The sequence below is a fragment of the Rattus rattus genome, chromosome 1 (genome assembly GCF_011064425.1).
Source record: "Rattus rattus isolate New Zealand chromosome 1, Rrattus_CSIRO_v1, whole genome shotgun sequence".
NCBI lineage: Eukaryota > Metazoa > Chordata > Mammalia > Rodentia > Muridae > Rattus > Rattus rattus.
Genome location: NC_046154.1, coordinates 254,122,940 through 254,141,810, shown reverse-complemented (window position 1 = coordinate 254,141,810; position 18,871 = coordinate 254,122,940). Strand labels below are relative to the sequence as shown.

At 50.5% G+C, this 18,871-nt stretch overlaps 1 protein-coding gene across 1 annotated transcript in view; it reads right to left on the bottom strand.

Annotated features, from left to right (window-relative positions):
- Arhgap8 (Rho GTPase activating protein 8) overlaps positions 1 to 17,100 on the bottom strand; it is a 36,576-nt gene extending 19,476 nt beyond the window's left edge. The window contains exons 1-4 of the mRNA XM_032918943.1: positions 16,964 to 17,100; positions 7,082 to 7,169; positions 5,760 to 5,891; positions 1,624 to 1,710 (exon numbers count right to left, since the gene is read on the bottom strand). Of these exons, the coding sequence (XP_032774834.1) occupies positions 1,624 to 1,710; positions 5,760 to 5,891; positions 7,082 to 7,169; positions 16,964 to 17,042 (386 nt within the window). The 5' untranslated portion in view covers positions 17,043 to 17,100. The remainder of the gene's footprint in view (positions 1 to 1,623; positions 1,711 to 5,759; positions 5,892 to 7,081; positions 7,170 to 16,963) is intronic.
- Positions 17,101 to 18,871: the final 1,771 nt, after the last annotated feature.

The window sequence follows — 18,871 nt, the reverse complement described above, 5'->3', positions numbered from 1 at the left end:
AACACTGGGCTTTCCTGAATGATGTTCACCCACTCACCATGTGCCTGGGTGCAGTCTGTGCCTGGTGCTTGTGGCTACATGGAGAGGAACTGAAGATGCTCATGGGGTCCCTGCAGAGCCAGGCCTTACTGTCCCTTGGAGCTCTTCCTGATACTGTCAGAGAACTCGCTGTCCAGTGAGAAAGAGTCCAGACTTGGACAGAGTTCACAGAAGTCCTCACGTGTTTTGCGCTGCTGGCTCAGATGCTGGGAGTGAAAGGCTTGGGGCTTGGGGTACCCATCCTAAGCTTCCAGGAAAAAGTCAGTGCCCTCACCTGCTCTGGAAAGGATGTCTGAAACATGGCCATGGGCGTGTCTCACAGTTTATACCAGCAGACGATAGAGACAGCGCCTCACGGGGTGGTCTGTCTGCACCCAGGGGGAGTGGAGACCGAGTCATTGAAGCCCATTGTGGAGTGTCCACACCTACAGGACCAACTCTACGACAACACCAGGGCACTGAGCATGGCTGACCTTCCTGGATATATCACACTCAGCTGCAGGGGACAGGCTATCCTGGGTCATTCCCTGAAGACAGAGAAGCCATGTGTAGGATGATACTATTACGCAGGTGAAGGCAGGTACAAGATAGAACGAGGCCTGTCATTGGACAAGAAGGAAGAATGGGAGGGAGAAAAGTTTTAGAGAGGAGGAGACTGGAGCCAAGGAGAGAAGTGGCTGAGAGAACATGGAGGCGGATGTTAAGATTCCTGTCTGCACATTTACAGGTTGTTATGAATATTCTTTTTTTTTTTTTTTTTTTTTTCAGAGCTGGGGACCGAACCTAGGGCCTTGCGCTTGCTAGGCAAGCGCTCTACCACTGAGCTAAATCCCCAACCCCCTGTTATGAATATTCTTAAGGGATGGATATGTACAGGGCTTTGTATGTCTAGGTGGGCAATTATATCTTATCAATTGGATCGGAGGTTACTGTGTTGTGTGTTCTTTCATGTGGCGATTTAAGTTCAAGAGAGTATGTGGTGGCTGGAGACACTAGGCTGCCATGGAATTGGGATGTGTCTGTCTGGCATGGTGGCAACCTGCCTTGGGAACTGGATGGGTAGAGAGATTGTTGCCAGGCTCAGAGAGAAACCATCGGCACTGTGATATGGGATGGAGCAGAGCGGGTGAGAGGCTTTGCTGACTGAGATGAAGACATCTACCATATGTCTTGGGGCACTGCGGTGCTGGACCTCGTGCGGGGTAAAAGACAGCATTTTATTATTACAGCAGCACCCGTGTGCCTGTGTCCCAGACTCTGCGTTTACAGTTACCCTGCTTGGTAAACGAGAGCCCTTCCTGGGCTTTAAGAACTCGACGGTGACCTTCAGAACCAAGATACAGATGCAGAATGTGGGCATTCAGGTCATGGTGTACTCAAAATACTAGTTGTGACATCAACGTCATGAGCAGCCTTCCTGTCCACAAACCCCAGAGAGCCACGGTACCATGGCCTGGGTGGTCATGCGACTCCCATGATAACCTATAGATAGATGCCTCAGAAGCAGACCTGAATGGAGCCCTCCAACAGAGGTGCACCTCAGAGATGATGGCAGGCATGGGGGTCTACAGGGTGCGTGCTCACCTGATGAGGGGCTTGAAGATGTTCCACAGTGCTTTGATGAGGCTGGTGGGATGCACAACATACAATGCCTTCAGGTTCTTCTTGTACCTGAGAAGGGAAAGGTGAGGTGATTTCAAGTCCTCCAACTCCACCACACTCCGCACTGAATGGCTGACTGACTGCGCGGTAGGCCTGAGACTCGGAAAATCCGTTTCTCCATTAGTTCAATTAAAGGACATGGATTAAAACCCAGAAGGAACTGAGTTGAGAGGAACACTCCTTTGGAGCTCTGTGAGTTCGAGGCCAGCTTGGTCTACGTAGAGAGTGCCAGACCAGCCAGGGAGACACAGTGAGATCCTACTGTGAAACAAAACCAGAAAGGAGTTGGGGAGATGGCTCAATAAGTAAAGTGCCTGAGGAACCCCAGACCCCACATAAGAAAATCTGGGATCTGGCAGCAGGTGCTTGTAATCCTCAGAGACGGGAGGATCCTGGGCCAGAAAGCCTACTGGGCAAGTTCTAAGCAAATGGTAGACCCTGTTTCAACAAACAAGGTGGGTGGTGCCTAAGAGGGGATGACAGTTGAAATTGACCTCCGGCTTGCACACACACAGGCTCTGATCTCACCACCTTGGCTCGCCCACGGCATTGTTTTTTGTTTTATAAAAATTTATTTATTTGTTTCATATATGTGAGTACAACATTGCTGTCTTCAGACACACCAGAAGAGGGCATCGGATCCCATTACAGATGGTTGTGAGCCACCATATAGTTGCTGGGATTTGAACTTAGGACCTCCATAAGAGCAGTCAGTGCTCTTGACCTCTGAGCCATGTCTCCAGCCCCCAATGCATGTTTTACATGACACATGAGTGAGGTAGAGCCGGTGGCTAAGGATATTCTCACAGATGCAGAAGGTGGGTGGACGAGGGCGTGGAGCATGGCCCTAAACCTGGAAAGCCTAGCTGCTGCTTTCAGAATGAAACCCAGTAAATCTGCCCAGGGCACTCATCAGTAGTGATGCCTTATGGGTAGTATGCATAAGGCCAAGGGGACTGGGGGGAGGGCACAGCTTCCTCCACAGATTGCTGTGAGGGCTGCAGCCCACCTGAGAGCCAGCTGCTCAACCACAATAGCACACCAGAAGGCCCCGACCTGGCTAGGGTTAGGGGGTGAGTGTGACGCAGGTCTCAGGACAGGGATCAGAACTCAGACGGAGAAGAGAAAACATCTAAGCAGAGAGCTGAGGTGGCCTGGCTGGGGACACACAGCAGAGTGGGGAAGGACATCTGGAGGAAAGGGAGCCAGGCCAAGAGGAAGAGGGGCTGCATCAGGGAGAAGTTAAGCCAGAGCAGAGAGCTGGGATGGGCACACAGAGGACTGCATGCAGGGCTCCCTGGGAACTCACTGTCAACTCATGAGGCCGACCAATAACACCACAGCCTGAAGCAACAAAGGGATGGGACCTCTAATAAACAGTCCTTAGAAAGGAGGCAGGATCCCTGGAGAAATGACAGGTTCAAAGGCTGAGGGGAGGGGGGAGGGCTGAGGGGGGGAGGGCTGAGGGAGGGGAGAAGGGCTGGGGTGGGGAGGGCTGAGGGGAGGTGGGAAGAAGCCTGGAGAGAATGAAAGAGTGAGATAGGACCCTGAGCCAGGCTGAGGGGCAATGGTGGAGACAAGATTTGTGTCATGTGAGCAATAAATAATAGTGAAGTACAAATTAAAGGAAGTTACCCCTCCAGAATCGTGGGCATAGAGAGGCTTCAAGAAATCTGGTACCAGGTTGGGGATTTAGCTCAGTGGTAGAGCGCTTGCCTAGGAAGCGCAAGGCCCTGGGTTTGGTCCTCAGCTCCAAGGGGGGGGGGATCTGCTACCAGCTGGGCACGGTGCCCCAACACTCGGGAAGCAGAGGCAGTCACTGTGACTTCGGTGCCAGCCTGGTCTACAGAGTGAGTTCTAGGACAGTCCGGGGCTCCACAGAGAAACCTCATCTCAAAAAACAAAAAGCAAAAACAACAACAAAAAATTAAGAAAAGACAGAAAGGAAACCGCTGCTGTAGAATCCCAGAAGGCAGCTGCCCTCTCTACGCACCCAGGAGACCAGAGGTCATAAAAACAGAACAGGCAACCCGACTTACCTTTCGCCCTGCAGCCAGAAAGGTCAGAGGTCACAGAGACAGGCAGCTTACCTCCTACTTCACACAGTTTCAAAAGTCAGTTTTGGGACTGGAAAAGCCAGGCCCTCTTACTTTCCACCAAAACTGACTCTCAGTTCCTGGACAGTGTGCTTTCCTGTACCCTCGGTTCTAAGCCACAAGGCACGACGAGGACACCAACCTCTCAGACCAACAAGGTCTGCTCTTGTCATGTTGAGGTTGAACTGAGTCTGTTCTTTCCTTTTCCTGCACTGACTTATTTCTCAAACAGACACCACTGAGTGACACACCAAGTCACGTGTCCCTGTTGATGTAAGTGAGAGGGGGAGGGGAAGTGAGGGAGGGGGAGGAAAGGAGAGGAGAAGGAAGGGAGAGGAGAGGAGAGGAGGGGTGGGGAGGGAGATAAGGGAAGGGGGAGGGAGGGAGGGGGGAGGGAGGAAAGGAGGCAGGGAGGAGAGAAGTAGAGGAGAGGAGAGGGAAAAGAGAGGAGAAGGAAGGGGGAGAGGGAGAGGGAAAGAGAGGAGGGGGAGGAAAGGACAGGAGAAGAGGGAGGGGAGGAAAGATATAAAGGAGAGGGAGGGGGAGGGAAGGGAGGGGGGGGAGGGAGGAGATAGGGGAGGAGAGAAGCAGAGGAGAAGGAGGGGAAAAGGAGAAGAGAGGAGAGGGAAGAGGAGAGGGAGGAGGGGAGGGGGAGAGAGGAGAGGGCGCATCCTACAAGTCAGTGCTGGCCAGTGCCCCATTGCCATCTAGTCCCTTGGCAGAGTGCAGGAAGCCAAAAGTGCAAGGCCACCAGTGGCATCTGGAGATTTGAAGCTGAGGTCATGTGCCCAGAGCATCACTTGAATCACATCTACAAAGCCCTGGCCACGAGGTGGGAGAGCTTGGAGCTGCTCCACACCCACCGGAGAGGGAGCTGCTCTCATTCGAAGCCTCAAACAGGGCAAGCACTCCTGGAATCAGGCTGTGTAAGGAGTGGACGCTTAGCTTAGCAAGCGTGGCCCGGCTTGGAGGGTGATAAGAAGTAGTCTGGTGGGAGGCTTCTGAAGGCCCTCCCAGCACAGATCAGAGCTGAATCCCAGTTGCAGGCCTCTAGGGACAGAGGGCTCATTATCGTCCACCTATCACAGTCTTGGATGGTTTCCGTGCCTAAAGCACCCACTTGTTTTGTTTCTATGGAGCCAAGATAAAAATTCCCATTCACTGCCCCCACCTCCCATCCCTAGAGAGTGGGAAAATCTTTACCAAGTTGTTTTGTTTGGGTTTGATTCTTGAAACATGGTCAAATGTAGCCCAGGCTGGCCTCAGCCTCACGTAGCCTAGGATGGCCTTGAACTCTGGTCCTCCTGCCTCTAGAATACTGGGGTGACAGGCAGGCCCCACCATATCCAGCTGAGAGTCGGAAAGAAAGCAGGTGAGTTCAGCTCCTCCAATCTGAAGACCACTTCACCTCTTCCTCCTACCTCTACCTAGCACTGGCTGGCCCAAGTTAAGAGAGCAGGAAGTCAGGAAGTACTCCATCCCACCCCAGGGACAGCTGTGTTCTCTGATGTCCTGCAGCATGTGGGTGAATGGCTGTTTACAGTGGATATAGGAGGCCTCCTGTGTTTGCAGACGTGACCTCTCACTTTGTCGCCCTTCAAAAACCAGTGGCTTGCTAGTCATGGTGGCACATTCCTTTAATCCCAGCCCTTGGGAGGCAGAGGTCTGGTCTACATAGAGAGTTCCAGGCTAGGCAGGGCTACACGGTGAGAACCTGCCTTAAAAACCCAAACATAATCACTGCCCTTTGCCCAGATGCTAATCCTCCAGCTACCTTAGACATGTCTGCCTCCAGCAACAGGACAGAAGTGTTGAGGTTCTGTAGCCTTCTCCCCAATGGACTCTCTCCATCACTGAAATAAGGTGCTAGCATCTGTCCGTACTCACTGCATAACCCATGCCCCACCCCACCCCTATTCAGTCCCTGTGTCCTCCCACCCCCCTGTCCCCCTTTGTACGCACTTCCGGTCAAACTCCTTGTAGGCGTTCTGGAGCCAGCCTAGAGATGGTTTGTTCTGGCTGCTGAGGCCATAGTGGAAGTAGATGATAGTATAGTCGTTCTCCACATGCTGGTCCAGTGTGTACTTCAGATACCTGAAGGGCACAAGACAGTTAGCTCTACATGAAACAGCAGCTACGGTCAGCCAGCAGGGGTCAGGAGCCGGCCATGCTCAGGCCATATCCAGAACCATGTGGAGACTCTCCTTGTCCCATGGTGACACCTGAGGTTCAGGTGAGAGGTTACCTCACTGACCCAAGGTCATACAGCTAGCAAGGGGACATGGCACCTCCCCAAAGACAGCCACAGTAAAGCCCCAGAAACCGTGACCACCCAGTATTTGGGGGGCAAAAGGTGTTTGCAGATGAATCTGGAGTTTTAAGGGGTGGGTGGATGCTGGATCTGCCAGGATGGCTTCCAGAAGTCTTAGAGATGCAAACCTGGGGGGCTGGGGATTTAGCTCAGTGGTAGGCGCTTACCTAGGAAGCGCAAAGGCCCTGGGTTCGGGTCCCCAGCTCCAAAAAAAAAAGAACCAAAAAAAAAAAAAAAAAAAAGAGATGCAAACCTGGACCCAGGCCCCTTCGAGGGTCCACAGAGAAGACCCTAGAGGGACAAGACTGCGTGAAGGTGCAGGCAGAGTAGATGTGATGCAGCCCCGGTGAAAGGTTCAAAGGTTGGCTCAGTACTTGGAACTAAAGGAGACTAGCCACCTGCTCTGCTCCTTGGAGGGAGCACTAAGGGGGCACATCTGAGGCACACCTCCATGCTGGATAGAATACAGTTCTGCTGTTTCACAGAGAAGTGACAGTTCACTAAATTCACAGTCACTTATAATAGCCACAGCAAACCGTTCAAGGAGGGGCTGAGATTCGAACTCAGGGACACGTAACTATCAGCCTTGCCCTGACTCACCACTACAGTCCCACCTCAGCCATCTTGCTGACCTACTGTATTTCCAGAAACACACCTTCTGCTCTCTAGACAGCCTTCGTCCATCAGGTATGGAAGACCAAGTCTCCATGCACTCAGTAGAGCGGACTGTCTCCAGCCTCCAAGGTCAGTGCCCACAGCTCAGCTGGCTAAGAGGGAATTCATGCCAACATCCACCATTCCACTAGTGCTGGTGAAGCCTTGGTAGCCCTAGTGGTGAGAGCCTCCCTCAGATAGTTATCAGGTAGATTCTGGAGATCCTGAGCTCGCTGCCTCTCTACGGCTGCACTGGAAACAGAGACCAAGGTGACCACGTTGGGAGGCAGAGGCATGTGGCAGAGAACAGAGTACTTACTCCAGCAGACGCTGGTGGTTGAGCTGGTGCAAGGGTGGCAACCGGCAGCAGCTGAAAGTGAAGATGCGTCTCCCCTGGCGGTCATCCCCTGGAGGAACAAAGGTGTGAGCCTCCAGCCACTGGGCTGGATTTCCTCAGTCATAAGTCCTAGTGGCCAGAGCAAGCCAGACTGAGCAACAGCTAGGATGCCTAGGACTGGGGCTCAGGTGACACCCAGGGGGGATATGTGACGGACACATTTCCTGAGAAAGCCTTCCAACTGTCCATCACTCCCATTTAACAGGTGGAACATTGGAGCTGCCGGCTTAGGTCAGCACTGCCAGGTCCCACGGGTGGCATCTATTGGGTTTAATTTTTGCCACATTTGACTTCAAAGTACAGGATATGGCTGCCTCTTTCTTACAAAAGTGTCCCTCAGTATTCTCCGAGGACTCTGAGTCTTAGAGAAAGCCAGAGGGGTCAGGGGCCAGTTGTCCCTGAATGGGACGGGACCACACATCCAATACAGGAGGCCAAGTCACCCTGTGCTGTGATCAGCTCTTGGGACACAAGACTGCCATTAGACCTTGGGGACGAACGTGTTCTGAGGACTGTCAACAGCCACCAGATCTGAAGCTTCTGGTCTCCTTGGACCCAGGACAGGGGATGGTCTTCCGCTTCAGAGAGATACATACAGCTCAGCTGGCTAGGAAAGAAACAAGCTGTCCCCAGCATATAACCGATACTGTGGCAGCCATGGTAGCCTTGGTGACAGGAGCCCTTTCAGATGGCTCTCATGTCCTATCCGCTGAGCCCAGGCTCATGCCAGGCATAGAGTGACACTTAGTGAGCTAGACCACACAGCCTCTCTCCAGAGGGAAGGTAACTGCTGAGGTCCCAAACACTGCATACACTACAGGCCATGAGCCCTATGGGCAGCTCTTTCTATCTCTACGGAACCCCAGCGTGCACACTGGAAGACTTAGGGTCGGGACTAGCGACAAACGATGCTGAGGGCCAGCAGCGTATGTCACAGCTCCTGCGAGCTGGATTTGTTTCCCACACAGCTCTGCCCTGACACTTTATTACAGGGGAACACAGGACACAGGTGAGTACAACTGGGACATGTGCTGAGGACCAGGACACAAGGGAGAGACCAGCTCCCTAGGGTTCAAAAACAGAGGAGACCTGGCTGCAAGGGCCTTCACTTAGAGTTCTCTGTCCCTTTCACGTGTGTGTGTGTGTGTGTGTGTGTGTGTGTGTGTGTGTGTGTGTGTGTGTGTGGTGAGTGACAGAGACAGAGAGAGACAGAGACAGAGACAGAGAGAAAGGGTGTGGCATAGTCTTTTGGTTATGTTGAACCAAGAGTTAGCAAGAAGCACAAACAGGATCCCAGGTTGAGAGCATCTCTCCCTTCTCTGTCCCTTTATTTTTTTCTCATCCCGGTCTCAGGAGGATTTCCCATTCCAGGCCAGCCTGGGCTACATATTCATACCTTGTTGCAAAGGGGGGGGTGTTCTACTGAGATGGCTCAGTGGGTCAGAGGCCCACCATCAAGGCTGAATTTGATCCTGGGTCCCACATTGATGGAAGGAAAGAACCAACTGTCACAAGTCACACACACCACACACACACACACACACACACACACACACACACACACACACACACACCTAAATTTAAACCAGGCAACTCATAAATCCACCTCACAATGGCAGTCACCAAAGGAATGAAAAGAAATATGCCAACCAGCTTTAAAAACAAAACACAACTGGGCCGGAAAGATAGCTCAGTGGTTAAGAGCACTGACTGTTCTTCCAGAGGTCCTGAGTTCAATTCCCAGCAACCACATGGTGGCTCACAGCCATCTGTAATGGGATCAGATGCCCTCTTCTGGCCTGCAGGCACACATGCAGGCAGAATGCTGTATACATAACAAATAAATCTTTAAAAAAGATAGCAAAAGAAAACTAAATTAGTTTACCTTATGCGTATGGTTGTTCTACCTACATGTGTGTCTCTGTGTGTCATGTGTCTGCAGTGCCACAGAGGCCAGAAGAGGGCGTCAGATCCCCTGGGGTTATAAATGGTTACAAGCTTCCATGTGTGCACCGAGAATCGAACTCCCTGTCTCAACGTTCTTAACCACGGAATCATCTTTCCAGGCCCTAAAAAAAAATTCTTTTTAATTTTTTAAACTTCAGTTTTTAAACCTTTCTCATCTTTGTATGTGTTGTAAGGTGTGTATATATTTCCATTCTCGCATAGAGGCTGAAAGTCAAGGTCAGGCTTCATTCCCCGGAACCTCTGACACTCCTAAGTCCCCAAGCCCTAGAATTATATAGGTCTGTTCTGCCACATCTGGCTTTCATTTCATAGAAATCATCCTCCTGCTCCAGCCCTGGATGTCACCCCTCCCGAGTCCTCTGACCTGAGTCAACCCGCCTGTTATTCTTTCCGAGCTGCTGCCCCCTGGCCCTCCACACTGTGCCCCACATCTGTGAACACAGCACCCCATGCACACATCAACAGGACAGGACTGAGAAGCTGGGCGTGTGTTGTGGGGCCAAGGTGTGTACAAGGGCTGCTGGCTGCCATGGGGACCTCGTACCCTCAGGGAATTCACTGTACACTTCAGGTTCGGCAGTGACACGTGTCGGGAAGCCACCATGCTGGGCAGAGTAGACACTGCACTTCCATTACACTGCACCGGGCAGTGCCGCCCCTGAGTGGACATCTCTGATAGGCTTTAGGGAAAGACGTTATGGAGGTGGCTTTGGGTTGAGTACCGTTTCCACCCCCCAAGCCTAACTCATGACTTCCTAGAGCCTCTAAATGTGACCTTATTTGCAAATAGGGTCATCAAAGATTTAATTAGGTTAAAGTTCAAGATGGTGCCGTCTTGGATTTAGAACAAAGAGGCAGGAGAGAATCCAGCCGTGGGCCTGGGAGGTGGGCAGTGTAGGGATAGGCAAAGGCCATGGGGTACAAAGGAACCCCGGGACTCCAGATGCTGGAAGGTTGGGGTGGATTTTCCCAGAGCCTCTGGGAGTAACCAACCCACCCATACCTAGAACCATGAGACTGAATATCTACTGTTAGAAGCTCCTAGGATTGGGGCCCTGTGTTCCAGCAGCCCTAGTGTCACTACCTGTCACTTGGGTTCATAATCTTAGTTTCTCTGTGTTCCAGAGGGTCTTAGGAAACAGAACTCAGTGGAGGGAAATGGACTCATTTACAGTTAGTTTGCACAGACCGAGGTGAGAAATAAAACAATTTGTTGTGTTATTCATCTTACAACATACAGGGATCCAGGAGATAAAGGCCAGAGAAGACACCGCTGTGATGTGACTGAACCTGTCCCCTCCTGGGGTGTGGGGGGCCACACTGAACCTCAGGCTACCCCCCCAACCCAATCTCGATTCTCAGAAGGAAGGGCACACATGTCTCTACTTAGAACTCAGGATGTTCTATCCCACATCCTGTCTCGTTTATACGAGGACCAGGACACACGGCCACAGCCGCTCACTTGACCTCAGCATTAGTCTGCCGGTCTCTCAACACACAAAGCCTGGGTCCCACGGAACAGCCTCCAGTCGTGACTCCCATCATCCTCTGCTTCCCTGAACCAGAGCGCCTCTGTCCTCCCTGCAGCCCCATGCAGCCACCCGTGATGTCCAGGCTCCTCAGCCACACTTTCTTGTTTGTGGCCTCTTTCTCCTTCTCCCTTTGCCTGGCCTCATCCCAGGAGCCTCTGGGAACCCAGCAGGCTGGATGTCTAAGCCGAGACTCTTCCCAGAGAAGTCTGAGGAGAGCCCTCCAGCTCCCTTGTGGGCTGCTGCCTATCTCCTTCCCTGCAGCTCCAATCATCGGTGATTGCTTGCTTGAAGGACCAGGACCCAGAAGAAAACAAAAGCCCCCTTCTAGAAGGAGACCTCTCTTAAACTCGCTTGTGTTTTAAAGGAATATTTATAGCCATTCTCCGGGTCTCTCCTCCCTTACTCCCCAAAACGTGATGCAGGACAGAAGAACGAATGCCTGGAAAGATAATGAACCAGAATAAACCCGAATCGCACGCGCTCACTGTGTGGGCCCGGGTGGGCTTTGTTCCCACCTCTGCGGCTGGAAAGCTGTTTGTTACGTGCAGCACCACGCCGTACTTCCTCTGCGAAGCTCCAGAGCCTGCGTGGTGTTTAAGATTCCAGAACAATCTGCTTGCAGATACAGCATCCATTCATCTCCCTCTCCTTAAGACCTTTGGCCAGGCCTCTGTTTATTCAGAGATCTATGCTCTAACCAACCGCATAGTCCCCTCCCCTGTCTGGCATGGGCTCTGGGCACAACAGCAGGAAACAGTGAGTCTTCCAAACTGGGTCTTCTTGCCTGGGCCACTGGGTTCCAGTGCCGACTGTAGCCCACGCCTGAGGCCCACTAATCCCTCAGATGATGTTCAGAGTCACAGTACGTCCGCTCCAAAAGACACCATGATTAAATGGCACAGAGAAAGTGGGGTTAGCCCAGCAAGGTCAGAACCCAAGGGGCTCTTCTCGACCCCCAGTCAGATTAGACTCAGCAAACTACCGCATCAGTTTGAAGGCCTGGGTCCCATGAAACAGCCTCCATCTGTGGCTCCTCCCATCACCCTCTGCTTCCCTGCACCAGAGCGCCTCTGTCCTCCCTCCCCTGCAGCTCCATGCTACCACCTGTGATACCCAGGCTCGTCAGCAACACCTTCTTTTTGGAGGCTTCTTTCTCCTTCTCCCTTTGCCTGATCTCAAGATGACTTAGCCAATGTTCACTGAGGCCAGCAGGAGATGCTACTTCTGCAGGCTGGGGATAGGGTGTCTCGGCCCAGCTCAGGAGGCACAAGACAGCTGTCCTCTACTGCTGCAAACAGGGGTTTCTACACTCAGAAGCCAGGAGAACCCCATAACACGAACACACACTCACTCTCTCTCTTTCTGTCCCTCTCCTTCCAAACACTCCTAGGAAACTGGTTTTAAAAATTCTTCCCCAGAATAAGCCCTTCAGTTAAAGTAGAGGCATATGGAGGTCAGGTAGGTGATCAACGGAGTTCTGGCTAAAGTCCTACTCACAGTAGGTCCAGTGGGTCCCCTCAATTCATCATGTGATTATTTCCCCAGTTCCAGTTATATTTAACTGGGATAGATATACTTAGAAGTTGGCGGAATTTCCTCATTGGTTCCCTGACCTACGGAAGCTAAATGAAGGCCATTGGAGTACCTTAATCAAAGAAAGTAGTAAACCAAAGACAATATTGTATCCCAGGAGGAATGACAGAAATTAGTGCCACCATCAAGAAATTGGAAGGTGGTGGCTCCCATGTCATCCATCTCCTTTTAACCCTCCTACCTGGCCAGTGCAGAAGATAGACAGATCATGGGGAATGATAGCTGACTATCGGGAACCTAGTCTAGTGACTTCGCTTCCAGAGATGGTGTCCTTGCTTGAACAGATTAGCATATATCCTGCTACAAGGTATGCACCTATTGATCACAAATGTCCCAGGGACCTCCAGGAGCTCTTTGTTTCATACTTTTACAGTTCTACGTCATCTCTTCCACAAAATATCATACTGGTCCACTATACTGATGACATTTTGCTGATCGGACTAAATGGGCAGAAGGACCAAGCAGTGTTCCTCCATGGCCTCAGCTCCAGTTCCTGCTTCCAGGCCTGACTTCTCTGCACCATGGACTCTAACCTATAAGATACAATAAGCCCTCCTCACATGGTATTTATCAGAGCAATAGAAATCAAACTAGGGCAAACCCTTCATGACACGGAAGGACCCATAACAAACCACAGGGATATCTCACGGTGAATGAAGCCAGCGCTGGGGCATCTGCCAGCAGAGCAGGCGGGACAGAGGCCAAGAAAGACAAGTCGCTTCTCTTACAGTCTTTCTGCACACCAGAGACCTGACCCACACTATAACGACACCATCTTCTCTTACAGTGTCTTTCTGCACACCAGAGACCTGACCCACGCTGTAACGACCTCATCTTCAGTCCAGAAGCTCAGCTCAGCCTCCCGCTCAACACTTTACAACCATCTCTTGGGCTAGAGAAGGCTTAATGGTTAGGAGCCTTGACTGCTCTTGCAGAGAACCAAAGTTCAGCTCCTAGTTTCCATGTTGGGTAGCTCACAACCACCTGTAACTTCAGTTCCAGGCTATCTGATGCTCTAGCCTGTGGGCACCTGCACTCACATGCAAATGCTCACACAGACACACACAGACACAGACACAGACACACACACAGACACACACAGACACACACACACGGACACACACACAGACACGGACACACACACACACAGACACACAGACACACACACACAGACACACACACATGGATACACACATACCATACACATGGACACATATACAAACATACACATAGATACACACAGACACACATAGATACACACACACACACACACACACACACACACACACACGGACACACACACAAGGACACACACTCACACACCTCTGCCATCAGCACTCTCCTCCTCAGCAAAAAAGAATAACTGTCAATCACAAAGTTGGTTGTGGGTTGGGGATTTAGGTCGGTGGTAGAGCGCTTGCCTAGCAAGCACAAGGCCCTGGGTTCAGTCCCCAGCTCCGAAAAAAAAAGAAAAAAGGAAAAAGAAAGAAAAACAAAGTTGGTTGTGGCCTCGGAGCTATCATGGCCAAGCGCAGACTCCTCAGTACGCCCGACAAGGCCCTGAGAAAAGGCTTCCCATTCTGTTTCCATCTCTCCCAAAAGTGTTAAAGACCCTGGACAACATGTTCTCTAGAGATGTGTGTGGACACTCAGGTTGGAAGAGAAAGAATGGAGAGGCACATCTGCCTCCTCCCAGAATGAGACAGCTAGGTGGGGTCTTGGTGAGGAAAATCACACTCTACAGCAAGGGGGAGAGAGGGCTGGAGGTGCAGGCCTGTGACCCCAGCATCTGGAAGAAGTAGTAAGAGTTTGAGGTCCTCCTGGCTGTCTAGTTTGTGGCCAGCCTGAGCTACATGAGATCCCACCTCAAAAACAACCAAACAAAAAAGACAAGTGTTAGAAGGTATAAAGGGGAATTACTGACAACACATCATTCGGACAGAATAACCCCAAATATACAACACTCATCACAAAACCTCACACACAGGGCAGGGACCAGGATGGGTACACATAATCCAGTGTTCAGGCGGCGACTGAGGGAAAAAGACACTCAGGTGGAGGCTAGCAAAGGGAGACCCTATCTCAAAAACAAAACAAGCTTAGTATGTCACTTAGTAGGTAGAGTGCCCCCTAACACACCAAAGGCCCTGGGTTCAGTTCCCCAGCACCTCCTTCACCTGGGGTGGTGGTATACAGGAAAGACTGCCATCTTGGCTGCTCCAGGGGCTCAGAAGTTTAAGGTCTTCCCTGGCCTCAGCCAGCGCCTGTTCCAGCTGGGCTACGGAAGATCCTTTCTCAAACCGACTCCACAGCAGAAAGGCTGCATCGCTGCTCTTTCTTCTGGGGCCAGTGGCATGGCTCGGCGGGTACCGAGTTCATGCGCAAGCCTGATGACCTGAGTTCGAATCCCAGAGCCCACATAAAGAAGGAGAGAACTGATTCCACAAAATCGTCCTCTGACCTCGTGTGCACACTGTGGCATGCACACAGCCCAACAATAATAATAAATAATATTAAGGTGGAAAAACAGAAAACCCAGAAGGAGCAAAGATGGACAGAACCAATGGGAGTCATGTCCACTTAAAACAAACAAACAAACAAACAAGTGCACTTTCCAGAGCTTTAGAAATTCCTGTGCTAGGTAGACACAAAGCAGGACAAAGATGCAGAAATTTTGAATGACATCACCACTAACCAACCTAACCTCACTGAAAGGCACAATATCATTCCCAGCACATGTAAAGTGTAAAGTACACATGCTTTTCAAGGGTACAAGGGACATGTGTGCAGGTTGACCACATGCCGAGTTTCTGGTCCCTAAATTTTCAAGTCTCTAACCTTAGCAATACTCTAATGTTCTTACTCAGAATCTGGGCTTGCTATGACGGCAAGTATCTGTAACCCTAACTCTGAGGAGGCAGAGACAGGGAGATTCCCAGAGAAGGCTGGCTGGCCAGTCTAGCCAGTCAGTAAGCTCTGAATTCAGTCAGAGACCCTGTCTCAAATGCACACACACACACACACACACGCACACGCACACGCACACGCATGCACGCGCCACACATGCACATGTGTGCACTTGTACATACGTGCACAAAGACACGCATACAGACACACCACACATACACATGTGTGGGACACAGGAGTGAGTGCACACACACCAAGTATTGAAAAATTAAAAAAAAAATCATATGGGTTCTGAGGCTGGAGAGGTGCCTCAGGTTAAGAGCTGTCTCTCAGAGCACCTGGCTACTTTTGCGAACAAATAGGTTTACTCCTAGCATCTACACAGGGTCTCACGATCATCCGTAACTCTAGTTCCAAAGGATCCAACAACCCCTTCTAGCCTTTGAGAGTTATGAGGCCCATGCGTGGTACACAGATATACAGGTAGGCAAAATACTTACAAACATAAAATAAAAGATAAACAGGCTTTTTTTTTTTTAATTTTGCTTTCAGTTTGTTTGTTTGTTCTATGGGGTTTTTGTTTGTTTGTTTTGTTTTTTTGTTTTTTGGGGTTTTTTTGTTTTTTTTTTTTTTTTTTTTTGTTTTTGTTTTTTTGTTTTTGTTTTTGTTTTTTTTTGGAGCTGGGGACCGAACTCAGGGCCTTGCCCATGCTAGGCAAGCGCTCTACCACTGAGCTAAATCCCCAACCCTTTGTTTTTTTTTTAAGGAGGGCAGGGTTTCTTTATGTAGATCTGCCAGCCCTGGAACTCATAGAGATCTACCTGCCTCTGTCTCCCATGTGCTGAGGCTAAATGCACACTAAAGGATTCTACTTATAAATACTTGTTAAATAAGAAGCGTTAAATTAGGGGGCTAGAGAGATGGCTCAGAGGTTAAGAGCACTGACTGCTCTTCCAGAGGTCCTGAGTTCAAATTCCCAGCAACCACATGGTGGCTCACGACCATCTGTGATGCTGACCAATGCTGTCTTCTGGTGTGTCTGAGGACAGCTACAGTGTACTCATATACATAAATAAATCAATCTTTTTTTTTAAGTGACCATTTCTTTCCTTTCTTTGGAAGGTATGTGATATGTAGATCCATGTCCTCCGTATTTGATCTAGCGTCCCTCCTTCCTAAGTCTAAAACTTTTTTTCAAAAAAGGACACTAAAAGCTTCAAACAACCAAGTGCCCATTGGTCCCAGCCATTTTATGATCATTCTACACCCAGCAGGTGCCAGAACATTTTTTACTCCTGTTTCTGGGGGTTTTCAATTATTTGGGGACAGTACGTCTTGTCTACTACTTCAGTAGGAACCCAGCTCCTTAGAAGAAAGAGCCAACAATGACAGCTGGTGCAGGGGACTTAGCGTCAGGTTCTAAGTGCATGCTGAGAGGTCCGAAGGCCTAACTTCTATGAAGCACAACTTTGTCCTGACTCCTAACACCCTGCGAGGGCAAGCTGCTTGTCATAGTTTTTACACATGTCTGTTGTGGTGGCTGAGACACAGCAGTGTCCTCACTTAAAGACATCATCCACTTAAGAAGGTGGGGGGGAGCTAACCTGAGCAGTTCAGACAGCACTCGGGACACATACACCATTGTTGTTGCTGTCTGGGAACACTGGTGGGTTCTCTTGTTCTCTCTATGTTCTTCATTCGGGTAGCCCAGCTAGAGACAGGCAGCCCGTGACAACCCACTACCTTGCAAGCCCCTAAAGACAATATCGATTAGTCCTGGGGACCAGCCAGATAGTTCACCTACCTGCCACCTGCAGGATGCCGTGTCTGGCCACATCATAGAATGGGTGACTTGTGCTCAGTGTGGGGTCCAGGCCAGCCATGAACACCACTGAGGGCCCTCCTGTGGCCCCCAGTGTGGCTGCTGCTTCCTTGTCTCTGCAGCTCTGTTGGGGAACACAGGAATTAAACGGAGTTAGGAATCAAGCTAGGTTAGGGGGACTTATTCTCACTAAGGCACCAAGAAAGGACCTAAGCATTGACAAATGACTAGTAAATACTATTGATACACCATTAACAGTTAGCTTTTGTTGGAACCATCCTTTCTCGGGGGCGTTTTTGTTTTAAGCTGAGATGTTGAGAGTCAGAGGGACATGGACTCCCTAGCTGGTAGCTGTTAGACCCTCCCTTCCCTGGTGCGCCCCACTATTATCTGCCAAATAGCCAGCGGGCTGCTGCTCTGAGGTAGGCAGGGTCTTGAAGAAGCGCTGCTTGCCACGGAAGCCCAGGTCTGTCTCCTAAAGCTCGGTTCAGCCACACCCACTTCATCAGCCTGCCCCTGGATTTCTGCCAGTTACAGCCTCCGTGAACCCTGCATGACCCTGCAGCCATTTCTACCAGGACTTGAGGGTCAGCACTTCTTCTGGTGACCCAGCAGAAGACGCTTGACTGGTGCAGAGTTCCCCATTTGAATGAAGGCCTGCCTCACTTGTTAAAGTCACCCTTGCCAGACCCTCTCGGCCAATGTTCTGCTCCAGCTATATGGATAGGCTACGTGAAGGAAACCCTTTGTGAGTCGGAGGAAGGCAGTTTCCTGTGTTGCCCCTGGTACTGGTTTTCCACTGCTTTCTCAGTTCTGATCTTTTCCCTTTTCGTTTTTATGAGTTCTTCCTCACAATGTGTTTTGATCACAGTCAAAGTCCTCCTCCACTTCTCCCAGATCCACCCCTGCCTCCCTACCCACCCAACTTCCTGTCTTCTGTTTCCTTTTTCTAAACCCACGGAAGTCAAACTTGTGCTGCCCATGGATTCTTGGATTCACAGCCTTCCACTGGAGCACGGTCCACTTACCAGGGCTACATTCTTAAAGACAAAAACAAAAACCTGACTCTTCTTCTCCTAGCAACTATCAGTTGCCAACAGTTCCTTAGCTAGGGGTGGGACTTCCTGCCAATCTCCTGTCTCCATACTGGGGTCTTGTCTGACTTGAGTTATAGATAAAGCCCGCTGAACGGATAACCGGAAGAATAGCAGCCGTGGCAATGGGAGTAGCAATAAGAGGGCATCTGGAGCTGTGGGTGGTAGGTCATGACTTAAATCTCAGTAGTTGGGAGGCAGAGGCAGACAGCTACCCGTGAGTTCAAGGCCAGTTTGATCTACAGAGCAAGTTGCCGGCCGGCCAGCGATATGTGGTGATATACTTCCTCAAAAGAAAACAAAAACAAACAAGCAACGAAACCCAAAATAACCAACCAAACAAAAAAAAAGCACAGATGGAGATTTCCAGAAGCTAGGGTAGGAGCAATAAAAACAAGTGTGGTGGAGGCAAGAGCTGTGCAAATCGGAAGAAAACAAAGGCCTCAGTTGCTAGGAGAGCTACAGGGAGCAGTCAAAGGCCGAGATCTAGAACACCAGACTCTGGAGGGCTGGGATCCAGACACTCTGACCTGATTACTGTGACACTAACTGGTATCAAGGGTTGGGATCCAGACACACACTGTTGAGAGCAGGCACCCAGGCCTAAGAGCTAAAACACCAGAGCGTACCACTTGCTGCTGCTGGACGCTGTACAGAAGGGAGCTGAATTTCCCTCCAACATGCAGAAAGAGTGCTTGTCAAGAGCATAAGGGACAAGGGTAGCCGACTCTGCCACTCCTTCCCCTGAAGTGCTCAAGGGAAGATATGCCCACAGATAGGTGTGAGCTCTACAGTC